Source organism: Cicer arietinum, chromosome 6 (assembly GCF_000331145.2).
Source record: "Cicer arietinum cultivar CDC Frontier isolate Library 1 chromosome 6, Cicar.CDCFrontier_v2.0, whole genome shotgun sequence".
Lineage (NCBI taxonomy): Eukaryota > Viridiplantae > Streptophyta > Magnoliopsida > Fabales > Fabaceae > Cicer > Cicer arietinum.
In genome coordinates this window covers 29,062,001-29,089,784 of record NC_021165.2, presented here as the reverse complement: position 1 = coordinate 29,089,784, position 27,784 = coordinate 29,062,001, and the positions used below count along the sequence as shown (strand labels likewise).

Below are 27,784 nucleotides of genomic sequence, written 5' to 3'. Positions count from 1 at the left end.
GAAATGGCCACACCGACATCAATTCAGGAGCACATCACTCTTGAAAAGGAGGAAGAACATGTGGTACAAAAAAATGAAATACTACCAAAACCAGAAATTCAACTTGTATTCCCTCAAAGATTAAGAAAGGAAGAAACTGAAAAACAATTCGGTAAATTTCTTGATGTTTTAAAAAAATTGCAAATTAACATTTCTTTTGCAGAAGAATTAGAATAGATGCCGAAATACGCCAAATTCATGAAGGAGATTATGTCAAAGAAAAGAAAAATTGGCGGTGAAATAGTTATGTTTACCGAAGAGTGTAGTGTTATCCTACTGAGGAAGCTACCACCGAAGATCAAGGGTCCTAGAAGCTTCTCTATCCCCTTATGCTATTGGAAATAGAACTTTTGGGAATGCCATATGTGATCTTGGGGCTAGTGTAAGTCTCATGCCTCTATCCATATACAAAAAATTGGGCATTGGAAAAGTCAAAGACACGCAACTAATGTTACAGTTTGCGGAGTGCTCAACGAAGCACCCATATGGAGTGGTAGAAGATGTGTTAGTCAAGGTGGATAAGTTCATTTTCCCAGTGGATTTTGTGGTACTAGACATGGAGGAAGAAAATGAAATTACTTTGATTTTTGGGAGACCGTTCTTAGCAACAGGGCGAGCTATGATTGATGTAGCAGATGGCACCTTAACTTTAAAGGTAAATGAAAAAACCGTCACTTTCAATATTTTGAAAGCCATGCAACATTCAAAAGAAAGAGAATGGTGCAATCGAATAGAGATCTTAGATGCGATATTTAACGAAGAAATTGAGTATCAAACACCCATTTTTCCACTAGAAAGAGTGATATGCATACCCCAAGATTTTGTTAAAAAAAGTGAAGATCCAAAGGTGAAAGAGGTTTTAGCCATGTTAGAAGCATCACCATTTTACTCCTCCTGATTTCCTACTACATGGGAGGAGTTGAAAGGGAGTGAAGACGAGTCCTTAGAGAAAAAGAAAGAGACATCACATATTCAACTCAAGCAGTTGCCTCCTCATTTAAAATACGTATTCCTAGGTGAAAAAGATAAGGAACCAGCTATCATTAGTGCAAGCTTGAGTAATTTACAAGAAGAAAAGTTGTTGAGAATTTTGTGGAAGCATAAGGGTGCCATCAGTTGGTCCATTGAGGACTTGAAGGGAATAAGTTCAACTTTTTGCATGCACAAAATCCTAATGGAGGACAATCACAAACCAGTTGTACCACCAAAAAAAAAATAGTTTGTATGCTTTAATAAATAATATCTTCTTGATTCTTTTGTCAATGTTTATGAATCTCTACAATGAAAGGTGAAGAAAAATAAAAAGTGGTAGAATAATTTGAAAATATATGCCTAACTCCAAGTTGTAAAGCCTATTATCCCAAAATGTTCTACCCTTACCTAAGCCCCATTATAACCCAAAAGTCCTCCAAAAGTGTATGTATTTGCTGCATTGTGATTGCTACCTAGAATTTTTAAAGCCTATGGTAGCGTGATGCATATTATAGGATTTGAGTTATAAATTCATAACCCTTTCTAAACCCTTGAGAGAAATTTTGGTGAGATTGTGTGAAGAGAGAGTTGAACTTGATGAACGAATGATAAAGTGTACAAATTGTGTTATTTTTCATAAGCAAACATAGAGCATGATGAATGTTTTGTAGTAGCTGGAACTTTGAGAAATTGAGTTTAAGTTTGCTTTTAACTGTATCAAATTAGAAATTAATTATTGCTTGGGGACAAACAATAGATTAAGTTTGGGGTTGTGATTACTCTTCATCATATGCATATTTGTCATTGATTTTACTCTTATTTATCTTTTATTCATTAGTTAATTCGAATAATTATTTGATATATCTTGTTGACTTTAGTTCTTTGATTTAATGAATTGTTCATGTTCTTATTTCCTTGATTAAGTAGAGATTTTTGTAGTTTTATATTGTTACTTTCTTTTAATGTAGTGCTGAATTTTGGTGAGAAATCAACATGACCTATGTGGAGTACTTCAGCCATATCTGGAGTTGTTGATGTCCAATTTAGTCACACCAAGTGAAAATGAATGATATGATTCATAGCTACAACTTTCGTGAAGACACAAGACCAAATTCGGACTCCAAAGAGGAGAAAAATGCCCTCAACGTCAGGCCGAAGATGTTCTGCGCCTGGAGCGCGTTTGAATCATGCGACGCACAGAAGAACACATTAAAACTCGGTTTTTTCCACTTTTTGAGGATCTTTTTTACTATTGTCAAGTGGGGAGACTTGTGCCCTAGCAAAGAAATTCAAAGACGGTCGTTTCTAACTCCATTGGAGCAGTTTTATCAAGAATCATTCATGAATCTTTCTTGTAATTCTTCTCTAATCTCTATCTTTTATATCTCTATCATGAATAACTAAACCCTATTTGTCAGGGATGAGTGTAACAAGATGAAACCTTTATTTTTCTAATTTGATCTCTATTTAAATGAATGAGTTTATTGAATAATTTTTCTCATATAAGTGCTTAATGTTTTTTATTGCTTGATCAACATTAAAATATTATACGATTCGTATTTTGAAACAAAAGTGGACTTTATGAATGCTTGAGATGAGAAATTCATGAATTTGTAGTCTAGGGATAGATGCACGTCATGAAACCAATTAAATTAGATGCAGAGGCAATAGTTTAAAAAGAGAATTCTTGTACGGTAATGTTTAATTCTAATCTTAAATCTACTAAGGAATTAGGGGTTACTTTGGAGTTAAAGGTTCTGTTACTAAGACATTAGGACAAGAAACATAAAGAGAATTCAGTAATAATTCAATAAAGGAATTCAATAACTAGGATCAAATTAAACACCAAAGTTGGATTCAAAGTGAAATTCATCCCTGACATTTTTCTTATTATAAAGGATCAATTTTATTATTGTTGTTAATTTTAAATATTATTTCAATCAATTTGGGAACTTTTTGTTCAATTTTTGTAATTAAATATAATTCGATAGTAACACGCAATCCTTGAGTTTGACACTCGGTACTACCATTTTAATTATTACTTGCAACGATTCAGTACACTTATTGAAATGCTATCAGAATTCCTGTATAGTAATGCTTAATTCTATTCTTAAATCCACTACAGAATTAGGGGTTACTTTGGAATTAAATGTTTTGTTACTAAGACATTAGGGCAAGAATAATAAAGAGAATTCAGTAATAATTCAATAAAGGAATTCAATAACTAGGATCAAATTAGACATCAAGGTTGGATTCGAAGTGAAACTCATCTCTGACATCTTTCTTATTATAAATGGTCAATTTTATTACTGTTGTTATATTCAAATATTATTTCAATCAATTTGACAACTTTTTGTTCAATTTTAGTAATTAAATATAATTCAATAGTAAACCGCAATCCCTGAGTTTGACACTCGATACTACCATTTTAATTATTACTTAATTGAAATTTTTTGTATTTATTTTAATTTTAATTTTATAAAAAATAAAAATTGTTTTTCTTTTATTTTCTATTTTTATTTGTTGAGCTTGCTAATGTCATATGTTGTGGTTTGTCTCTTCTTTGTTTGAGATAACTATTCGTTGTAAAGCATGGAAGATTATAATGATGATAGTTACAACAATTATATGAAGAGTGTAATACTTGTCTTATATTTGGTATATGTCGCATGATTGAGAGACAAATCTTGAGAGATACATTTTTAAAATATCACTGTCAGATCCCTCAAATGCAGCCTCTTAGGTGTGACTTTTGTGGAGAAGGACATATGAATAGAACTTGTTTTGATGACTTTTCCAAACTAATAGAATATGGAACTCAATTTTTTCAAAAAGTCTTTAAAAGGAACCTCTAAAAATCAAAGGATAAAAAATACTAGAAAGTATTTTTTTTTTTTGTGGGTAACACACATTCATATCAAATATGTCAGGCATATGCACGCTCCTCATCACCATTGGCCAGTTTGTTTGGTGCGGCCTCCTTGGCTTCCATCAAGCATTAAATGCACATACGGCTCATCTTGACCATTATAGCCATACGCGCGCCCCTAGTCTTCCTACTCTATCATCATTGCATACCTATTCAACAGTTTGCGTATATGCCCCTTTCCTCTTCCTCTAACGGTCACAACATTTTAATCTTTCTCCCTCAAACCTCCTGCTACATAAACCCCCTTCATTTTTTCATTGTCCAACTACCTTCACATTTCATACACAAATGGCTCGAACCAAGCTTTTAGCTAAACATAAACTCTCTTATAAGGATCCAGGATACATCCATGATGACTATTCAAGCACTGAGTATCAAAGCCACGAAGATGGTCACTCTGAGGAAACTCTTCCACAAGAACTTGTAAACGTGATTCATCCTCCTTTGCACACTGCAACCATCATATCATCTCATCCTCATCTCAAATCTAAAAAGTTCTCATCCTACAACACGTCATCTGCTCTCCCCATCAAAATATCTTCCATGCTCTATATCTTCAAAGAAACCTCTCCAACAAGACAACACCATTCACGTCGTCAATTCTGATGCCTTTGAGCAAATGATTTCTGCATAATCCATTCCTAAACCACCCTCTTCAAAATCCTCCTCCAATGCCTCTTCTCCAAAAACATCTCACACAACATCAACCAAAAAACCACACACCTCTCCCTCCAAGAAATCCTCCAAAGTTTCACTGTTTGACTCTCCAGCCTTGGAAACAAACTATTTTTCAAAATGGCAACACAAATTAGTGGTCAATGGCAAAATCATTGACCTTGATGACTTGAAAAAGGGAGAATTCAACGCTGAAAAAGTGTTTGATCAACTTCGTTGGACTTCTTTCATGTGTATCAACGAATCTCAATATCCTCGCCTTGTTAGAGCCTTTTATGTCGCATCAAATGGATCAAAAGGAAATACAGGCTTCAACATTGTGCTCAAAGGGGTTCATATGGAAATCAACCCAACTTCTTTTTGCCACATATTAGATATTCATGATGAAGGATCACATTGCTTCTATGGCACATGGTATTCTCAGTGTAATATCACACGCACCATTGTCCTCCTAAAATCCTTGATTAATCCTCATAAACCTCAAGTAGCTTCCAACCTTCTCCCAAAGTACCGTATCCTCCACAATATTTGTGTGCACTCCATTGTGCCTCAGGCTGGGAGCTTCGAGAAAGTTACTGAGTTTGACCTCTTGCTAATCCATCATCTCATGTCTGGCACACCTCTTCATTTGGACAACATCATTTTTGTTTCATGTTAAATGCTGCTATTTTTGGTCGATCTTCTCACTATGGGATGATCCTGACCAAAATCTTCAAATTCTTCAAACTCCCTCTCGACGATGAACCATCGGTTCATTTTAACAACACTTTTCAATGGAAAAACGTGAAACAAATGAAGTTGCAATCTCCTGACCAATCCCACCCAAAAACGTCGACCAAAACAGATTTCGCTCCCACAAAGTCATCATCTGTATCACCACTTGCATCCAAGAAGAAGAAGACACTACAAACATCTTCTACAACAATTCCACCACCTCAACCTGAAACCGTCTAACCTCCACCAGAGGATACCATTTATCACCTCATACAAGAACCTTTCTTTCCTAATAATTGCACCTTCACTCCATCTTATGACTCGGTTGATCCACCATTACCTCAATCACCAACGCTTAATATCTTTCCTTCCACTCATGAAGAAGTTCCTCCAATTGAGGATGCCATAGAGTACGCTCCTCCACAGCTTATGGAGGATGGTGAAGAGCTTTATTTTGATCTCAAACTATCTCATCATCAATTCTCACCTAAAAGCCCTCCTACAACTGTGACTACTGAAAATTCCCAAACTTTACAGGAAGCCTTCATGATGCCTCTATCTCCTCCACTAAGTCCCTCGCATCTTCCTCAAGTAAGTTTGGCTACTGTTATTCCTTCTTAAGTAACTGTTCTTCCTCCTCAAATTACTACTCCTTTTACATCCGCTCCAACTGTTGTCGAACCCTCACAAACTCTGCCGGAGGTTATTGGTCATTTTAGTTCCATTGATTCCTTTTTTGCCACAACATGTGCTCACTCGTCCAAGGAAAAAGCTGGCAGCTCGCAAAACAAAAGTATGAGTGTCAACGAAAAACCAAAAGACAAAAGCCCCAACACGAGGACAGAAAAAGGTGGAGCCAAAAGGAGATAAGGCTTCTCAAAAAGATCAGAAAGGATTAGAAGAAATTGTTTGTCAGCTTCACCAACTTCCAACACACCATATCTCAATTTGGCCTCATTCTTGAATGGGTAACCAAACATCTGATCCCTACCATTGCGCCTGGAGACCATCCTCCAGAGCTGCTGGTCCAGCTTTCTTCAGTTGTTCCTCGCCCATCAACTACCTCCTTGTTTGATGATTCCTCTTCTTCAAAGTGACCTTGTGGCTCTTAAATTTTTTGATGTTGACTAAATTCAGGGGGAGCAAGATTATGAAGTCTAATAGTCTATAAAAATGTTTTGTCAATTTTTTTCCTTAAGAGGATATTTTTGAATCTCTGCTTGCTTCTTCTTACTAATGTGTTTTGTAATATGTTTATTTTGAAACAATTTTTGTTTATTACTGTTTCAGTTCAATGAAAGTCTATTTTATTTCAAAATTGCATATCTCAAAAATACTTCTATAAGAATGTTTAAAAGAGAAAAAAATTTCAAAAAATATTACTTATAGGATTGATGGGGAGCTTAATTATTTCATCATTATCATAACAAGAATCATAATCTAAAGAATTTTGTCATCATCAAAAAGGGGGAGATTGTTGTGACAAAATCTCTCCCAAATGGTTTTAATGATAACAAAATTGTTTAAAAGATTATGATTGTGGTTAATGACTAATATGTGCTTTTGAGTGAATTCATATTAGAAAACAGGTTACTCATCATTAAGAAAAAGAGGATAAAAATATGACTCAATCCATCAAGTCTTCAAAAATGGAGGATAGACAGACAAGAGGATGAACTTTCAAAGATGCAATATATTCAATATCACTGAAACAATGGTTTCTTGTCATAAAGAGAAGATAAATCAGTGTCAAAGAATGAAAGAAAAAGCAGTTTAAATGAAGAGGTCAAAGGTCAGAGTTTATATGACAAAGGATGGACTCTAAGAGGATGGACCTCTAGTTCACTTCATCCTCACATGTTGAAAATAACCCAACACATCAACGTACAAAAAGGTTGTAGCTAACAAGACAAAAATATAGTCTTACATGTCTTGAAAAATGGAAAAGGAAAAGGACAACTCATGTCTAAATTTTTAGGAGGATTGAATCTCCTATATGAGGATGGACTGAATCAGTCCAAAATACAACTGAATGACATTTCTGTAATTAAGATTAATGACCTTGGACTTTTGATTAAGTCATCAACGGTCATAAAGTGTTTTAACACATGGATAGAACATCACAAAATCTTTATAAAAGGAAGAGAGCTCTTCATCATCAAAGACACAACAACACTGCATAAAAAGAGCAATTTAAAAGTTATCAAGAGCATTTGTATCCTCTCTTTATACTTTCTATAGTCTTACACTATATCTTTGAAATATTCTTTTAGAAAGTGTTAAGTTAAGAGAAACATCATAATACTCATATCATTTTGTAATTTCCAAGTGAGTTACACTTGGAAATAGTTGAAACTTGTAAGAAACAAAGTTGTAAGCTTGGTGAGGCTAAAGAACACACGGAGTGTAACTAACCTCTGTGAGAGGTTAATCCGTTTGATCCTTAGTAAAATACTCATAGGGGTGTGAGGACTGGACGTAGCCTTCATTGGGTGAACCAGTATAAAGTTGTATGTATCATCTTCTATACTTTCTCTTTTATTTATTTAGCTCATATTTAAATTTCCATCATCTGATTCTCATCCTCAAATTGTTATTATTATTTAATTATTAACTTTACTAATCATTTTGACTTAATTCTAGACAAATAGTCTAACCTTACTATCTAAGTTCTTATTATTAGTTAATTATTAACCTTACTAATCATTTTGACTTAATTTAATCAATTAATCCTGACTTTAATTAATTATTATTAAACTAATCGGTTAATTATATTATCCTAATTGATTAATCTATAACTAAGTTATTTTCTACTTCTTATTCTTAACCCTATCGATTCTTAAGTAATTCCTAATTGGTTAATCCTAATTTATAATGCAACAAACTCTAATTTGCCACTATAATTGAGTATTAAAGTCCTTTTAATCGCTTATTCTTTGACTTAAATGTTTTTTGGTGTGGACATTACATTAATCAACTAATCTTCTCTCATTAATTAGTTATTTTTCATTTATTTTAATTCTAATGGATTAACCTTAGACACTTATCAATTAATAGAGTAGAAAACATAATATAATAATGTACTTTCCTAAAATATAATTCTTTTTTAATTCTCAAATACATACACTTTATCAATCATTAACACTAAACACATCATCATCAAAGATCATAATGTTAATTAAAAAGTGACACGTCACAATAGATGGTTTAAACAAAAATCACATACTCTATCAAATCTCCTACAAAAATCACATACATAAAGTGGTCGTGCATACCTAAAGATTGTGAGACATTCCTATTTAATATACCTACTTAATTTACTTAATATATATCAAAAGTCAAACCTCATTTCTTACTTTAACCGACCATTAATTTTACATGTCACTTGCTTGAATGGCATAACGTTTGACTATTTATTATTCACAATACAAATATTTAAATAGAATACAATTAATAACCAAAAGATGGATTCTCTATGAAAATAATAAAAATAGAAAAATTGATGTGATTTTACTCATTAAGAGTGATTTTGATCGGTCAATAAAATAATATGGTTTAAAGCTCATCGAGAACCACAACAAAAAATGAAATAAGTTTAGAATTGACAAAGTTGTGAGTGCTTAAGGATTTGTGAGACACTAAAACTTATCAATATGAGAACCTACAAATAAAGTTAAAACACTTTTAAATTGCTAGATTAACTGACTAGGTGGTAAATAAAAGATAAGATGCATAATTGGCTAAACTAGACTAGAAAACACTATTTTTTTTTTTTTAATTATGATTAGATATTAATCAACTAAAACCAAAGGATTAATAAGTTATTCAAGTAAAAAAACACGACCATCTGGAATTGGGTTGCATATTAATCAATTACCCACATATACTAATTGATATATCCATTTGATAAATCATTAATTCTATTTATTAATTGATTAACTATTTTTAAACAATATTTACTATTTTTAGCTATCATATATTGATGCTTAGATATCCAAATATTTAACAATTAACACATGTAACTCTTAAGAGTTAAAATTAATTAATAAAAACTCGAAGTGTTACACTATAAACTTCAAAACTATTTTAAGTAGCATTTTCAAATATATTTTTAACTCATGAGATAAGACAAATTCCAAACTACTTTGATCGTACAAGTTTATATCACTGTTATAAAAATTGAATCACAGTCGAATCAATGAGATCTTTTGGTTATAGTTCAATCGGTTAAATCAAATGACTAATAAATAAGTTTTTTTTGAAAAATAACGAATTAATTGAATCAACTGTGGTCCAATTCAATTCAACCCGATTCAATCACGACCAATCGGCATACTGCCAAAAGTGATTTATAACAAAACACTTTTGGCTATTTAACTATTTTTATTTGGATTTAATTTATATGTGTAACAGTTCTCTCACTACCTTAGAAATATTGATAATATTTAAGTACTAATTAGAATTACTAGAATTTTATTAATTGTTAATGTTGTATTTTTAGTAATATTAAATTAGGATCAATGGTAGAATAGAAATTTAGTAGCATTAACAAGTCCAAGTGGTAAAGAGAGAAATGCCACCTTTATTTTTTTGTCTCTCTCTCCTTTAGGGATACCCTTAACTAACAAAAACCTCTATTTTATTTCACCACCGACTGCACCCTCTTTTTCACCAACAAAACCTATTTTCTCTCAAAATATTCTGAAAACACCAACACCATTACTATTCAATGTCTCCCTCATCCATCAATTTTCTTCTTTTTTGCAAAAACCTTCAAAGACAAAAGTTCTCCAAAGTCTTATACACATTTTCGACCCCTTACATGTCCATTTCTTTCTCTCAAGATCTATTAATCGACCAAAGTAACACTAAAAGAAGATAAGGAGCACCATTTGGGGGATCTCTAAATTAAAACCATATTATAAAGGGTAGAAGAGCTAAGAATGCAAGCAAATCCCACAACTAGTTCAATGTATAGGAATCCTTTATTGGTAAATTGTGAGTTCTTTTCATAAAACTATTTTCTATTTGCATGTGGACTTTCTGGGTTCAATTTACGTGTCAATTTATGCTAGAAATTATTTTTCGGGTTTGATATTGGGTATTATTAAAATCTGAGAGTGAGGGAAAAACTCAGAGTTTTAGCATGTAAGAAATGTTTGAGAATATGCATTTAATTGCTCTTTAAATCATGCATTCTACAATTTTGGTGTGATGATTATGATGTGTTAAGAATTCAAGAAAAAAAAGATTGTGATGGGTGAAATACGGAATTAATGCGTTCCTAAAATTCCAACACATGTCGTTCTGCCTCTAATTCTTTTTTATTATTTTTGCCTTTGATTTTCTTCTCTTTTGCATATGATTTCCCTCTTCTATCTTGCCTCTGATTTTATTTCCTTTGGCTGCCTCTGATCTTGTCTTCCTATGGATTTCTCCGATTATATTTTCCTTTGGTTGCCTCCAACTTTGTTTCCTTTGACCGAGCTGCCTTAGGTCCAAACTTTCCTTTAACTAAGCTGCCTCTAATCATGTTGCCTCTGATCTAAGAATGACTCATATTATGTTGCCTCTAATCAGAATGCCTCTGATCATGCTACCTCTGATCTAAGAATAACTCAGATCATCTTGCCTTTGATCAGTATGTCTCTAATCGTGCTACCTCTGATCCAATAATGACTCATATCATGTTGCCTTTGATCAGTATGTCTCTGATCATGATGCCTCTGATCCAAGGATCCTTTGATCACGTTGTCTCTGATTAGAAATCTACCTCTAGTCATGTTGCCTTTAATCCAAGCATCCTCTGACCATGATGCCTCTGATCAAAAATTTGCCTCTGGTCATATTACCTATTATCCAAACTTCCTCTGATCACATTGCCTTTGGTCATAGTAAGTATGTGGTCCAAGCTTCTTAATCATAATGCGAAATTTAAAAGACATAATCCCATTTAAACAAAAAACCAGCTATGATTTTCTTGATGAATGATTGAAGTTAAGTTATCTTCTAGTTCTATTACCTTGTTGAGTTAATTAAGTGGTTGCATTAATCATATTGATGAAATGTGCATTGCATACATAATATTACATACGCATTGCATTCATTAAATCATGAAATTCATGGTCCAAGTACACGGTGAGACATTTTAGCTTTGTTTCAAATATGAAACAATAGGTAAAGGTAAAATAATTGGGACACCAATTGGGGTCATAGTTAGACCACATTTGCAACAGACTCCAACCATCTGGGTTACCCATATTTTGGTGATTGGATGAGCTTTTCCTTATAAAGGAAATAGATATCAATGAGTTTTTCCTTAATTAAAAAGGAAATGAAAATCAGAAAGCTTTTCTAAATCAAGTAAAGAAAGAGAATATATTTTTCTACTTAAATAAAAAAAAGAACATATTTTAAATATTTGGCCTATGGCTAATAAAGTAATTCATATTAATGTTAAATTTTCATTGCTTTTGAGAAAACTATTTCAAATTGTCACTCCCATTTTTAAAAGTTCGCTGAGACTATTATATCACTCTCTATTTTCTTATATATTATAGCAGATAAGAGGGACTAATGGCTGGATTCCAGTACCAGAGGATGACCTTATGTTTAGAATGTATTTTGAATTAAGATGATGTATAATTTTGATGTATCAAAGGATGATTTCTTAGACTTTAATACTTGTTAATATTGTAATTTTAATCTACTTGATACACTGAAAAGTACTTGTAAACTATGTGTTTTATATAGTTACAAGTCATTTAAGTGATGATACTTATGATATTTGAAATTGATTGTCTTTGTTTTATTAAAATGTATTTATTATCATATTCTAGACATATGATGATATATCTTACAATATGACCATCAATATAATTTTTTTTTATATTATCAGTCAATCATAATCATTCAATCATCGAAAACATTTGACTTTAACCATAGTTATTTTTAAAATCATATATATGAGTAGTTGTGATTTTTTACGATATAAAACTTTTTACACCCATTATATAAAACTAATTTATTTTTATTTTATAATTGAAAATAAGAGAACATATAATTTGCACCATTAATATAAATTGGTTTTATATTGATATCTGAATTTGACTAATCTAAAATGAGAAGTTGGTAAAATAAGTTAATCAATTAGTGAATATTATAACCACCCACGATTGATTATGTATGTGTACATGATATTAATAATTGATTTAACCATCAATTGTTTATAGACTTAATTGCAGTTTTGATCCCCCTATTTTAACTGAATCGCGAAAGTAGTCCCCCCATTTTGTTTATCCCCAGTTTTGGTCCCCCAAGCAGAATTTTGGTCCAAAACTTGATGAAATTTCATTTTTTTTGCATTTATTTAAGTCACACAATGCCTCAAAATCTCATTTGCAACAATTGTATATGAAATATATGATCATAAATGGTGTAGTACGACTTTAAAAACTAAAATTTCATCAAATTTTGGACCAAAATTCTGTTTGAGGGACCAAAATTGGGGAGAAACAAAATGAAAGGACTACTTTCGCGATTCAGCTAAAATATGGGGACCAAAACTGCAATTAAGCCTTGTTTATATTACTTCCTTAAAGTGAGCAACTCACTTTAAAGGAGCTTAATCTCCGATGTCGATGAGTATTGAATTTATTTTATTTTATATATATATTGTTTTTACATTGTCAATCAATCACAATTATTAGATTATTAGTAATGGTTGACCTTTACTATAACTACTATAAAGTCACCCACTTGATTTATTATGATTTGCCAACTAAATAATTTTTTGACATTAAAAGTGCATAAAAATCAAACTCTTGAGTATTTTGCCACAATACTATTTTTTTAACGGAATTTCAATAATAATGACTGTATGACATGATAAAATAAAGAACTTTTATTAAATATATGTGTAGAATTAATTTACATTAAAGAAAGGGAAAATTACATATATCTCCTCCAAGGTCTCTTTAAATGACACTCACACCTCATCTAGTTATCAAAATACACTTATCTCCTTTATACTCGCTAAAAAAATTGCGCATAATTTTTTTTTTTCCGCCACACTTACATCTTTATATCTTTATGTGTCATTTATCAAAAAGACACTATATAATACACACTTCAATTCTGCCACTAGGAACATAAATATACCTTTTAAATTGAAAATGCTAAATGTATGAGCATATCTTTACAAATTAAAGTAAAAAATTTAATCGTATCGTATAGTAAATCACAAATAGATATAAGTGTGACAAAAAAATTGATGCAATTTTTTTAATGAATAACTGTGTAGTTTTTCAAAAGTAAAAGAGTGAGTGAGTGTCATTTTAAAAAAAAAATTAGGGAGGTTAATGCAATTATCCCTTAAAAAAAATATTCAATTTATTTTAGAGTTAAAAAGAAGAGAAAAAAATGAAACAACAATTGAACACAATAAAGTTGGGCCTAGAAATATCAACCTAATCCTAGTACAACAAACAACTAGTGTGTCATCACAACTACGTGTTTGTGTGTATGTTTGTTGAGCCCAGATATATGTTTGTATCCATTTGGATATGTTTTTTTCATCACTTCTTTCTTTTCCACCGGTGACTAACACGCACGCACACACATTCTTCTTCCTTCTCTTTTCTCCGGTAGAGTAACAAAAATCCAAATCCATGGGGATTGATTACTATAAAATCCTTCAAGTAGATCGAAATGCTAAAGATGATGATCTCAAGAAAGCTTATCGCAAACTTGCTATGAAGTGGCACCCTGATAAGAACCCTAATAATAAGAAAGATGCTGAAGCCAAATTCAAGCAAATCTCAGAAGCTTATGATGTATGTTTTTATTTTTATTTTTATTTTTTATGATACCCAAATTTTGATTTCTTAATTTACCTTATGTTATGTTAATTTGGTTGTGATTTTTTTGTAAAGTTTCAATTTTTGTATCTTTCTTTGAATTTTGGAATGTTGGGTGTGTTAAAATTTGTATCTTTCTCTGAATTTTGGATAATTTGGGGTTTTGGGGTTATAATTTGAAATGTTGGTGGTGTTCAATTTTGTGTGTATTTCTTGTGATTTTGGATCATTTGGAATTGTGGGTTTTTAGGGTTGCAATATGAAATTTTAGGGGTGTTAAATTTTGTGTTTTTCTTGTGATTTAGGATCATTTGAAATTTTGGGGTTACTTTTTCTTTTGCTTGTGATTTGATTTGTGAATAGGTTTTGAGTGATGACAAAAGCGAGTGGTGTATGATCAGTATGGTGAAGAGGTTTCCATTTTGTTTTGTTTTTTAGGGATACAATCTGAAATGTTGAGGTGTTAAATTTTGTGTTTTTATGTGATTTTGGATCATTAGAAATTGTTGGTTTTTGCTAATGATTATGATTTGCGAATAGGTTTTAAGTGATCCACAAAAGAGAGCTGTGTATGATCAGTATGGTGAGGAGGGATTGAAGGGCCAGATGCCTCCCCCTGGTGCAGGTGGATTTTCTGATGCCGGTGATGGTGGGCCGACCATGTTCCGGTTCAACCCGAGAAGTGCGGATGACATATTTTCGGAATTCTTCGGATTTTCCAAACCGTTCGGCGGTGGAATGGGTGATATGGGAGGTCATCCCGGTGCATCTGGCTTTCCGAGGGGTATGTTTAGGGATGACCTTTTCTCTTCTTTTAGGAGTGCGGCCGGTGAAGGATCTGGCAATGTGCCGAGGAAAAGTGCACCGATAGAGAGAACATTGCCTTGCAGTTTGGAGGATTTGTATAAAGGGACTACCAAAAAAATGAAGATTTCCCGGGATGTTAGCGATTCCAGCGGGTGAGCTATCTACTTTAACTTGCTTCCATATTTTTCCTATATAACTTTTGTGAAAAAACTATGAACTTAGTTGCATTGGTTTTATTGAACAGGTTTAAATTATTGAATTCGTAGTCTGGTTCGATGATTCACTTTTGTTATGTGTTGTTCGTTGATGACCGTTTTCGTAGTATGCCATTGTTGATTTATATGCTCTTAGGCCATGTTTGGATAAACAACCTAATTAAACACTTATAGCATAAATGCTTATCATATTAGTGCTTACATATACGCCATTTCTATAACAAAAGGTAAAATAAAGTCAGATTATTTTCATATAAGCTATCAATTGTTTTCAAAAGCTACATTGAAGAGTTTATGGAAATAAGCCGAAAACAACTTATGGACTTGTGATAAGCTGTTTCTATAAGCTCTACCAAAAAGTCACACAAGTGCTTATGTGAGGAGATAAGTTCAAATTAGTCAATCCAAACAGACCCTAATAATCAATTTTCCAGTAATAAAGTGGCAGGTTTTGCAATGGTTTGACTTTTGATACATGAGATCTTTGATGTAAATACAGTTTGATATTTGTAGTTCTTATTCTTAAATGGATATACACATTATTACCTTGCTATATGCTGTTTGATTTAGTTCTTCAAAAGTTCTTATTTTTCTGTGATACTTCACTACTTACTGTTTGCATTGGTCATATTAGTGACTATATATGTATCTAAGTTCCTGTGTTTATCTTTCAATTATTATATGTTGCTTATCACCTTCATATTGTTACTTTTTGTCGCTGCAGTTAGTGGATGGACATATAAATTAGGCATGGTATGCAAATTTAAATAAGAAATCAAATTCTAATTTTGTTGCCTTATTTAGCCTTTGAATGAGACTTAGTTGTTATGAATGTTATTAATGCGGATTAAAACCTTGTCTAACCTCAAAGTCCCCCTTTTAGTGATACATCTACATTTCAGTTGAATATAGATACAACAAGTATTTTAGGCACATGTTGCATTTAGTTGAGGTTTGAGTAATGATTGATATATAAATCAACTTTAGCAATCAGATATGTTTAAATGTTATGCATATTTCTTTAATAGATATGACAGTCCAGATTCAGAAATTTATTAGACAGATATTACATGACAGGAAGTGAAATTCATCTTTCCCATTTCATGAAATTATTTCTTCATATCATTTGCTGGCCCATGTTAGGAAGTAGAGGGGTATTCACTTTATGTCATTTCACTACTCCATGTGCCAGAAAAATAATTGAAACAGGGAAGCTTGTAGCTACAAAGTTACTTTGTTGGTAACTAACTTCGTTGCATAAATGTATAACCTATGTAGCACCAACACCTTGGATGATGGTGTGTCCAGAGTCCGACTCCTACACGATTCCAATAATGCAGTTACATTCAATTACTTTCATTTTCTTAATTATTAATGGTGTTTATGTGTTAGTGTCAATATCATGTTTGGTGTTTGTGTCTGCACTTTATAGTTTATATAGCCAAAGTCATTCTATAGCACTTTTACAATATGTTTTGTGTATATCACTTTTGTCTAATCGCATAGCTGAATTTAAACAAATCACTGTTGTTCTGCAATACACTATTTAGTACAAAGTGTTGTCAAATAGTGACTATAGCGTGTAACATAGCTATGGAAAGACCTAGTGACTAATCAGCTGAAACGAGATACGCTATATGATATAACGTTATGACGTCGTTTGATCCATGTAGTCGACCCTACTTAGTGGTTGAACACTGGGTTGTTGTAGTGTTGCCACATAGCGGAATTTGATCAAGAAACAAAAAAGTATAGCTTTTGAATTGAGTAACCATGGACTAATCTTCTGTATGTTTTCTTATTGTGAAGGAAGCCAACCACAGTAGAGGAAATTCTAACCATTGAGATCAAGCCAGGTTGGAAGAAAGGAACGAAAATAACTTTTCCGGAGAAGGGAAACGAACAAAGAGGACTTATACCAGCAGATCTTGTTTTCATTATCGACGAAAAGCCTCACAGCGTCTTCAAGAGGGATGGCAATGATCTTGTCGTCACACAGAAAATCTCTCTTGTAGAAGCTCTCACAGGTTACACCACACAAATAACAACCCTCGATGGAAGGAATCTTTCGATCTCCGTCAACACCATCATTAGTACATCGTACGAAGAAGTTGTTAAAGGAGAAGGTATGCCGATTCCTAAGGAACCTTCGAAAAAGGGAAACTTGAGAGTCAAGTTTAACATCAAGTTTCCATCTAGACTTACATCGGAGCAGAAAACCGGCATCAAGCGATTACTGACGTCTCCGTAAAGACGGGATTGCGTCTCTCGAAGATACACGGAACTGTGTTAGATTGGAATTTATTTTTATTTGCGGTTTTCAATCAATTGGAAATTCGTGGCTTTTGTGAACTAGTTTTTTTAAACTAGAAACAGTTCATTAGAAGTTTGATATTTGTTTGTTGTTTCATATTTTATTTAGTTTATGATATGATGTTCTGAGTGAATAATTCTCTTAATCACTGGCCTAGTTGTTTCTGTGAAAAGTTTTGGTTGAATTCAATTTCTATGTGTTTGCATATTTGGATCTATGTTTCTTCTCATTTTTATCATTATACTTTTCAATCATTTCATCAATCCCCATATAATTTATAGGGTACACATGATCTCAATCTTATTGAAATATTTTTGAAATTTTTTCCTGAAGAATTAAAATTTATTTTTAAATATGGACCGTTTATGGTGGAGATGCGTGTGATTGGATAATGATAGTAGGTTTAGAGTCATTTATTTTATTTTTGTGTAAGCAAGAAATCATATCACTCACTGAACAAATTATTTACTATCCTTATTTTGGATAAAAAAATTTTGAAAAAGCAACGGATAATTAACTTAATGAAGAAGATCAAAGTCAAAATTTGATGATTAAATTAACAATATGGTGTGAGTAAAAATGAATTTCGAAAAATTAGTCAATGTAATTGTCAAGGAAAGAGCAGAAAAACTTGGTCACAATCCCAAATAATTGTTATTTGAGCACACAAAACAATACACATAATTTAATTATTTTAAAAATAAGATTAAATATATTTTTTAATTTTAGTAAAGTTTTATTTTAGTTCTTATAAAAAATTTCTTAACCTTTTAATTTTTAAATTTTTTTTTAATTTTTGATTCCTACTTTTAAGATAATCATATATATTATTTGAATTTTTAGAAATTTAGATATTTTTAGATTTTTTCAACAATTATAAATTAAATACGAATTTTAATTTTTTTTAAATTAATATTTAATTTATCTTTTGGATTTTTATGTGTGAGATTATTGTAATCTTTTAAATATACTTATAAAAAGTCATTCAAAATTTTGAAAGATACACTTAAGTGGGTTTAAAAATAGAAATAAAAGTAAAATAATTTTGTTTTAGAGAAACTGTTAATAATTTTTTTATATTAAAAAATACTAAAAATAAAATACTAACTTTTAGAGGATTAAAAAAATTTATTTAATTATTAAAAATAGATTATTTTGGTAGATGTTTTTTAGGGATTTTGCTTTCACTGCTTTTCAGAGATTCTTTTTTGACTAATGAAGAATACTTTCTGCACCATAATGAGCATATTCCTTATCAAACTGTAGCAATTATTCTCTCCTTCTTTTCTTTATTCAACATATGTATCGATTATAAACAAAATCATTTAACCTCAATTTTACAACTTCAGTGAATTGCAATTCTTATTTTGATCTCATAAAATATATATGTGCTTTTTCAAAAGTAATATTTATGGTAACTTGCTCTATGAGAATAAGAATCATATTAAATTTAAGAAATATATCATTAAATATGTTAAATATGTTGAAAACACCTAAGTTTTGTCTTCCACCATAACTTTGCATTTTGATTTGGTTTTTGTTTAAGCTACTTTTTTCTTTTAATTTATATTTGAGAATGAAATGAAAAAACTTCTATGCCATGAATCACCAATTTTCTTTCCACACCATAATTGACCGCTAATTAAACCTTTCATGAATTATTAATTTAGGATTCACTAATTAAGCATGTAATATCCTCCTATTTACTTCTTGATGACCATCTTAAAAATAAAATGAGCTTATACAGAAGATTGCCATGAAAACATTACACAAGGCTCAAAATTGTAAAGCAAAGGCTTTAATCCTCAAAATATATATTTTTTTTTAATTTCATTTTACAAGGATAAATAAACACACCCATTGACATACTTAATTAAAAGATTTTGCATCTAAAAAAGAAAGGTAATTTTTTTTAAAACAATATAAAATTATATTAGTGGTATTAAAAAGATTTTTTATTTCTAAAATCTTATTTTAAAGTTTATTTTAAACTTCAATAAATATTGGATTGGCGGTAGAGACGGACCCGTAAATGTATTAAACGTGGCCAAATTATTTGATTATATATTTGAACAAGTGAGATGTATTGAACATTTTAATTTGGATCATTTGATAAATTTTAAATCTGTCTTTCATAGAAGAGTTTAGACATTATAGTTGAAGAAGTCGAAGAACTTCATTAGCTTTTTTAATTCTTGTATGATTCTTTTCAAAGTGTTCTCTATATAATAAATTTTTGATGGAAATTGAAATAATTAGAAGCCAAAATATATAAATTAAAATCAAATAAAGATGACAAAAAAATATAAATACATTTATGAGTTCTCAATTTGCAATTTTTTTCCTTTAGATATCATTTAAATATATGATTTCCTACAAATAATTATTCAATAACTAATGACATTTACAAAATATGTGTATGGTGTTCTTCTATTTTTATTTTTAAGAACCCTTCAACTTTCTTAATTTTTTTACTCTTTAAACTTTCTTATTTAAAATTACAAATTTTACTCTAAATATTATGTAATTTACGTTTACCTTTTCTTATATAAGACTGAAAGTTAATTTCTTCTTTTTATGCTTTGTTTATATATTGATCCGCAAATTAGTATGTTATGTATGTATGTGAACTTTTATTTTTGGGATGTATCATGTATGCATAGACATGTATTATATGGTTGGTGCTGTTATATATATATATATATATGAAATGCTATAACCAGCCACATCTAGAGCATGTTTTGGACACTTTCCTTCATTACCAATACACTTTCCAACATAAATAATCAAGACCTTTTAGATGAGGCAAGCCTCTTCAAGCATTATGGAGGGTTATCCTCAACTAATTTATGTTGCTTCAAGATTTTCTTGCCTTTTATACAATAATCCTAATATTAATTAGATTTTTGTTATAAACAACTCACTTGATTTTTCCAAGATGGGGACAACATCTATAAACTTTTCTAGCTATAGTCTTGATTATTTTGTGTGTGTGCATTGTAGTATGTTAAATAGGGTAACAACGATGCACATTTTTTACTATCAAGAGACCTTTAAAAAATTGCTAGTTTAGAAAATTATTAATAATATTTGCACAAAAGGTAAGATTTTATTAAAAGTTTTTATAAGTTAACGTAGAATATAGTTCTCTATCTTTTTTATTAATTCTTTTTTTTTTCTTTTTTTTTTTATTGATTTCTTCAAAAAAAAGTTTTTTTTTTTTAATTTCTCTCTTTCGTTTAGTGAAGTTGATCCATTAGAAAATTGTGGTGGTTAATCAAGTATGATTCAATCTTTGAATATCTAGAAATAGAATTGTGTGATTAAATTTGTTTTAAAAATAAAATATATGGAATTATAGTTGAAAAAACTCCTTTCACACATACGATATTCGAGTATAGATGAATTGGAAGAAACAAACATGAATTTAGTGAATGTTGCAGCGAGCGTGAAACACGACAATATCATTTTGCCAACTACACATAAAATGAATATCTAATGTCGAGCCAACCCGACGAAATTGCAATTAACTTTTAATCATTAAGATCAATATGCGGTTGGTACATCTACATATCAATTGTGAAGTTAATGTAACGATTGAAGTCAATCTCTTAAGCATTAAGATTAACCGAAAATGATTCCAATCATATATCAACCTTCGAATTAACTTAAAGATTGAAATCAACCCCTTAAGCATTCATATTCACATGTGACCTTTCTAACCATACTTCAATTGAAAGTAATCTCTCAACCATTAAGATCAATATCCAGTCAATCCAACCATTCAATTAATTCATTAATTAACATTAATTTTCCATCCTTTAAGATCAATATACAGTCAATCCAACCATAAAATTAATTCATTAATGATGTTTTCTCTAAATAGGAAACACACCTTACATTATACTCTTACCTATTAAAATTAACGCCCAATTATTCCAACCATACATCAATCATCAAATTAATCCAACGATTGCAATTAATCCCTTAACTACTAAGATTAATATGTGACCGATTCAATTGTTGAATTAATCCAACGACTAATATTCTTCTTAAAACTACTTTTTTAGCTGTTACAACTAATCCAACCAATCATATCTATCATAAACACGAAACACACAATATACTACACTCTTAAAACACACGACAATTTAAATAGATATCAATCTTCAAATGCATCTAACGATGAAAATGAATCCTTTAACCATTAAGATCAATATACCGCTAATCTAACCATTGAATCAATTCAACAATTAAAACTAATTTTTTAACCTTAAGATTAATCCAACGATTAATATTCTTCATAATGTTACGATTGCAATTAATCTAACGAATAATATTTTTCTTAAACAAAAAATACGTTATATGCTACATTCTCAAGACACGCAATCATTCCAACTACATATCAATTATCCAGTTAATCTAAGACTGAAAATAAATTCCTAAACTATTAAAATTAATATATAATCGATCAAACCGTCAAATTAATCTAATGACTAAAATTAATTTTGCAAGTGTAAAATTAATCTAACGACTAATATTTGCCCTAAATTAGAAATCTCACTATATAACTACTCAATATTTATTTTTCTATATTTTTTCCAACCCTCTCTCTCTCTAACACACTCTCATTAGGTCCTTTCCTTTTACAACATCACATCAACGCATGCATCTTCGTTGCGATCGATCCTTTCTTCCTATGGCTTAATAATCCTTTTCAAATTAAATCCTCACCGTTGATCTCACTTTCTAGAATCTTCTTCTCTAAACCTAACCTAATTGCATAGATCTCAAATTAGGTTATATGGAAATGGCGTCAAGTCCTCGAACCGTTGAAGAGATCTTCAAAGACTTCAGTTCTCGTAGAGATGGTATCGTTCGTGCTTTAACTCAAGGTATTCAATTCAATTCAATTCAGTTTTTTATTTTTTATTTCTATATTTTTAATTTTCAACTAACTTGTTTTTTTTGTACAGATGTTGATGAATTCTACGCACTTTGTGATCCAGGTAAATGGGTAGTTGAAGATCTGAACTATTATTTATTACTTTATGTAAAAATAATATTTTTGTTTTGTGAAATTGTGAATTGTAGAGTTGTTAGAGTTAAAGCTTTTTATTTTCGGAGAATTTGAGGAAAAAAGTCAAAGTTCAGCATGTCCCATGTTTTATTTGTTTATTTGTTTGCTTGCTTGTTTGTTTGTTTGTTTATTTAATTATTTAGGCACAAACTCACACACTCAGTTACTTTTTTAACTTCAAGACAGGTTAATTTTATTATTAATAAAATAAATAAATAAATTGATGAACTAACTAATTAATATATATTTTTTGTTAATTATAGGCTGGTAATTGATTTAGTTCATAAATTTTTCGGATCTTGCTCCTTTGAGTTGAGTTGAGTAAATCACTATATATATGCTATGATTGAGGCAATGCTAACTATTTGACAATAGTGTGATTTGGTATGGTAATAACTCTAGTTGTTTTTGGTGTTTTAGTCTTGTGATAATGAAAATGTTTTAAGCTTGAATAGAATTGGTTTTATTCTTCTGAGACAGATCCAGTTTTTATTTATTTAACAGAACCTATGTGGTTGAGTTAGATTCATGCTGAAATGGAAATGCTGTTAGTTATTAATTATTATGGTTTTTGTAATGATAATTATGAATCTGAGTTGTTTCACTGACTTCAAAGTTTCTCTATTGCGTTTTTTTTGTTTTAAGATAAGGATAACTTGTGTCTCTATGGACATCCAAATGAATCATGGGAAGTGACTCTTCCAGCAGAGGAAGTTCCACCTGAGCTTCCGGAGCCAGCTCTCGGAATCAATTTTGCAAGAGATGGCATGAATCGAAGGGACTGGCTTTCCCTTGTTGCTGTGCACAGTGATTCGTGGTTGCTTTCTGTGGCCTTTTATCTTGGAGCTCGTCTTAACCGCAATGAAAGGTACTATTTATAGGCAGTTAGTAATGTGGTTATCATAATAATTTCAGTTAGTTTTGGTTTGTTATTTGTAATTCACAGGCTTGAGCTCTGTGTGAAATGATGAAAACCAAGGCTTGTAATTGTAGTAGTTGCTGAATTGCATCAATGGTTATATGTAGTGATTCTGGATAAGTTTATATATGTGTTCTATGGATGGGATAAGAAATTTTTTATTTCCTAGCAACATTGACAGAAGAACCCCTTCTCATTCATAAATTCAAAATTCATTGAATTCAAGAAACTTGTCTCCAAAGGTGTATTGAGATGGAGGTCCAGAGTCCGATTCCTACTGCTAACAAATCCCCCTGCCCCTAACAAATTAAGTAATTAACCACTAACATCTGCCTACAAAATCATGAAACTTGAGGTTGGTGAGCAGGTTAGGTGTGGTGTTCTGGTACCATCACGACTGGTCCATTCCATGCTCAATAGCTTGTGTGAAAGGAGACACTATTGTAACTTTTAGCTTTAATTTGCAATTGAACAATTATGTTGAATAACTTGTGTGCTTTATCTTTTATCCCCGTTAATACTATTGTTTTTTAGCATTTTACCTCAACTTTTTTGAAACGGGAATATGGCTCCCTCTTTCTATTTACGGTTTTACTGATTCATGGCAGGAAACGCTTATTTAGCTTGATCAATGATCTTCCTACTGTTTTTGAAGTTGTAACTGAGAGGAAGCCAATAAAGGACAAGCCCACTGTAGACAGTGGAAGCAAATCTCGGGGCAGCACCAAGGTTAGTGTAATTGTTGTAGTACTGTTAAATAGCAACTATAATGGCAATATAGCGCTACAGCATTGCAAAACTTGAACAAATCACTATTGTTTTGCGATATGCTATTTAGTGCTAAATGTTGTCAAATAGCAGCTATAGCGGTGCTATAGCACTATTGCTCAGTACAAATTGCTATTTTTCGCTATCTGCTATTGACAACACTAAATTGTTATGTGTAGTATTCTCTCTCACTCCCAAGTTGGTTTGTTCATACTCAGCTAGCTTAGTAATGGCTGTGCGTTATAGAAGTTTATAATGAAAGTAGAGATATCAATAATATTTTATCTTTTTAAAGCTATTTGATTGTTCTCTCTTTCTCTTGGTGTTTATTTCCTAAATCAAACACAAACAAACAATAATAAAATGTATGACCTGTTTATTTGTTGTGGTCGTTGTTTACTTGGTTAAAATTCTGAAGCAGCTTTGAGTACAGGCAAAAAACTGAAACAGTTGTGGTTTTTTAAACTAAGTTCATAACTTATCACACTGTTCAAATCACATTACTTTCCCTTTTGCTTATGCGTTTATTTATGAAAAGTGCAATTAAATTATACTAGTCATGCATTTTAGAAACACTTTGATCATGGTGTTTGTTTCATGTTATTGTGCCACTTGTACCCGTACTGTATGACTATGAATCAATGTTGCGGCTTTAGTGGTGCTATGCGATTTAACAAACCATTATTGTTAAGTGATATGCAATTTAGTACAAAGTATTTGTCAAATAGTGGCTATAGCAGCGCTTTAGCACTGTACCGTAGTGGAATTTGATTTGAACTAATGCTATTTTTTGCAATCTGCGGTTGACAACACTGCTATGAATTAAAGGTTTTGCAGGGTGCTAAATCTTGTCATGTTGCTGCTATATGATACATGTTTGTTCATTTACCTGTAGAGATCAAGTGATGGGCAAGTTAAAAGCAACCCAAAGTTGGCAGATGATCAAGGTTACGAGGAGGAAGAAGACGAACACAGTGAAACCCTTTGTGGGACCTGCGGCGGAAACTACAACGCGGATGAATTTTGGATTGGCTGTGATATATGTGAGAGGTGGTACCATGGAAAATGCGTGAAGATTACTCCCGCAAAAGCTGAGAGCATAAAGCAATACAAATGCCCATCATGCAGCATGAAGAGGGGCAGACCCTAAGTCTAGGTCAACATGTGAAGTGAATAATGCTTTGTTGGTGCTGACAGGATACCGAAATGTTGCCAAATCTCTTGTAGAAATTCATTTAATGGGTATAGTTTATATATGACTAATGGGTAATTAAACTTCAGATATTAATGTTAGTTTCTTCTACCATGATGGATCCTCAGTTTATGTTACAAATTTGGCTCCTCTTATTGAGGGGTGGGGAAAAATTCGAGGTTATAATTATCGATTGAAAGATTAAAAGAGTAGATTTGATTTTACATTTTGTTACATATCTCCATAATATATTTTCTCATGATTTTTAGAAATTAATTTATATGCATGATTAGTGTAAAACTTTTTTTACATATACATCTATTCACATCTTACTATGTAGATATTTGTGGATAAGTTTTAGACACAACATAATATAGTGACATTGTGTGTTTTGATTGATGCATGTTTTAAGAAGTTTTAGAGGTAGTGCATGATAATTAATCACTAGTTTTTTTTAGTCAATTAGTTTTTTTTATTTGCCTTCATATGTTGCTAGTTATTGGCTCAGCTTCCTATTAACATTGTAATGTTGTAGCAAAGGGTTTGTGCACTCTCTTTGCATGCTTGTTTCATCTATTGAAATTCAGGATAAATCACTCGTAGCAACAACACCAAAAACCCAAAGGAGCGAGGGTTTGTCTTAACTCTGGGCTTGAGCCAGGTTGAATCGTGCAGATTCCTATGTATTTAAGGTTTAATTATACTTAGTCGTAATAAATATATATTTTTTATATTTTATTTTCGATCCTGTAATACTTTTTTAGTTTGTGCAAAACACACTTTTTGCTATTGGTCCTCAGGGTTTTGCTTTTAGTCTATGCAAATTTTATTCATATCTATATTGATATTTGTAATACATAAAATATTTGATTTTAGTTCCTTAAAATAAAAATTAATTTAGTATTTATATGGACTAAAAGCAAAATATTTATATTTGCAAGGATTAGAAAGAAAATACCAAGAACTAGAAAAGTATAATTACACAGGAAATAATATTTTTACATAAAACTAAAACGTGATATATCTGTAAAGATTAAAAGTATATTTAAACTTTTATTTAATTAGTTATTTAATTATTTTTAAAGCTCAATTTCATCTTTCATTGCCCTAGTGTAACCATGTAAACTTTTCCTGATGACTATTTTTGTGGCAAACAAACTTGAGCATCTTGATATTTAGGAAGCTATTTTCTGATTATATGCTTTCATGTTTGAGCACCATTTATTTTTGAGTTGACAAGGGGTGATTCTGTGACATGTCATCCTTTGGAAATTCTGTTTCCTTTTAACAGAGTTTTCTTTTAAACATGGACATGTTTGTTTATGATTAAAAAAAAAAGTTGTTTTTGATGTTATAGTTATGCCTGTGGGTAAGTTTATTTTTCAATAATTATTGTTAAAAAATATTTTTTCGGGTGGAGATTCGTTTCTTGAGAAAAATTATATGATTCAATTTAATTTTTGAGAAAAATATAGAAAACTTTTAATTTTTTTTTAAAAATAAATTGAGACAATCCTTTTTCTACATAAACTACCATAAATATAAAAGACAATTAAATCTCTAATAATAATTAAAAAATAATAATTTGTTCCTTGTCAATAATTAAAAAGAAATTATTTGATCCCTACCAAAGAAAACGATCTTAAATAACTTGTTTTTTTTTTTTTTTTGCAAGTCATTCATTTTTTATTCTTTTTCTTCTTTAGCAATCAAAGAATCATTATCTATGTATATCATTGTGACTATGAATTATGTAACGTATTTGTCTTTAGTTCATTGTTGATACTATTTTGTAAGTAAGTTACCGATTTTTTTAGAATTGTGATTCATTTTTTAAAAATTGAATATTAAAATTAATATCTTAATATATTTTTTAATTGTAGATCTTTTGTAATCATAGGTTTTTTTTTTTTTTTTTGAAATTCAGACATGTTATGAATTTTATAAAAAAAATTGTTAATAATTATTGATATCATTGAATAATCTTGTCAGTGAATTATTTTGTTTGAATGTTAGAAAAGAAAAATAATACAAAGGGATGATATATCTAAAGAATTATTTAGAGAATTTTTGTGTAGTAGAATCATATTGTCTCTTTTTAATTATTATCAATGATCAAATTGTCACTTTTAATTATTATTAAGGATGTAATTATCTCTTTTTTGAGATAATTTACATAGGGACTAAATTTCGATTAATTTTTTTAAGTTTAATTTGATTTTTCTTAAGAACCAAATTGAGTCTTACAATTTTTTTAAAGCATCAAAATGAGCCTTTAGATAGGTATTTTGATTAACTTTTG

The 27,784-nt window shown here is 30.8% G+C and overlaps 2 protein-coding genes across 2 annotated transcripts; both read left to right on the top strand.

Annotated features, from left to right (window-relative positions):
- Positions 1-13,764: 13,764 nt before the first annotated feature.
- LOC101506887 (uncharacterized) lies at positions 13,765-17,730 on the top strand. The gene is made up of 3 exons (XM_004506694.4): positions 13,765-14,163; positions 14,728-15,146; positions 17,019-17,730. The coding sequence occupies exons 1-3, from the start codon at positions 13,999-14,001 to the stop codon at positions 17,458-17,460; spliced, it is 1,026 nt and encodes a 341-aa protein (XP_004506751.1). The 5' UTR covers positions 13,765-13,998; the 3' UTR covers positions 17,461-17,730.
- Positions 17,731-22,126: 4,396 nt separating this feature from the next.
- Positions 22,127-25,706, top strand: LOC101507216 (PHD finger protein ALFIN-LIKE 1-like). Its single transcript, XM_004506695.4, has 5 exons — positions 22,127-22,418; positions 22,500-22,532; positions 23,249-23,471; positions 24,131-24,251; positions 25,186-25,706. Exons 1-5 carry the CDS (start codon positions 22,328-22,330, stop codon positions 25,438-25,440), a joined length of 723 nt encoding a protein of 240 aa, XP_004506752.1. The 5' UTR covers positions 22,127-22,327; the 3' UTR covers positions 25,441-25,706.
- The last annotated feature ends 2,078 nt before the right edge of the window (positions 25,707-27,784 follow it).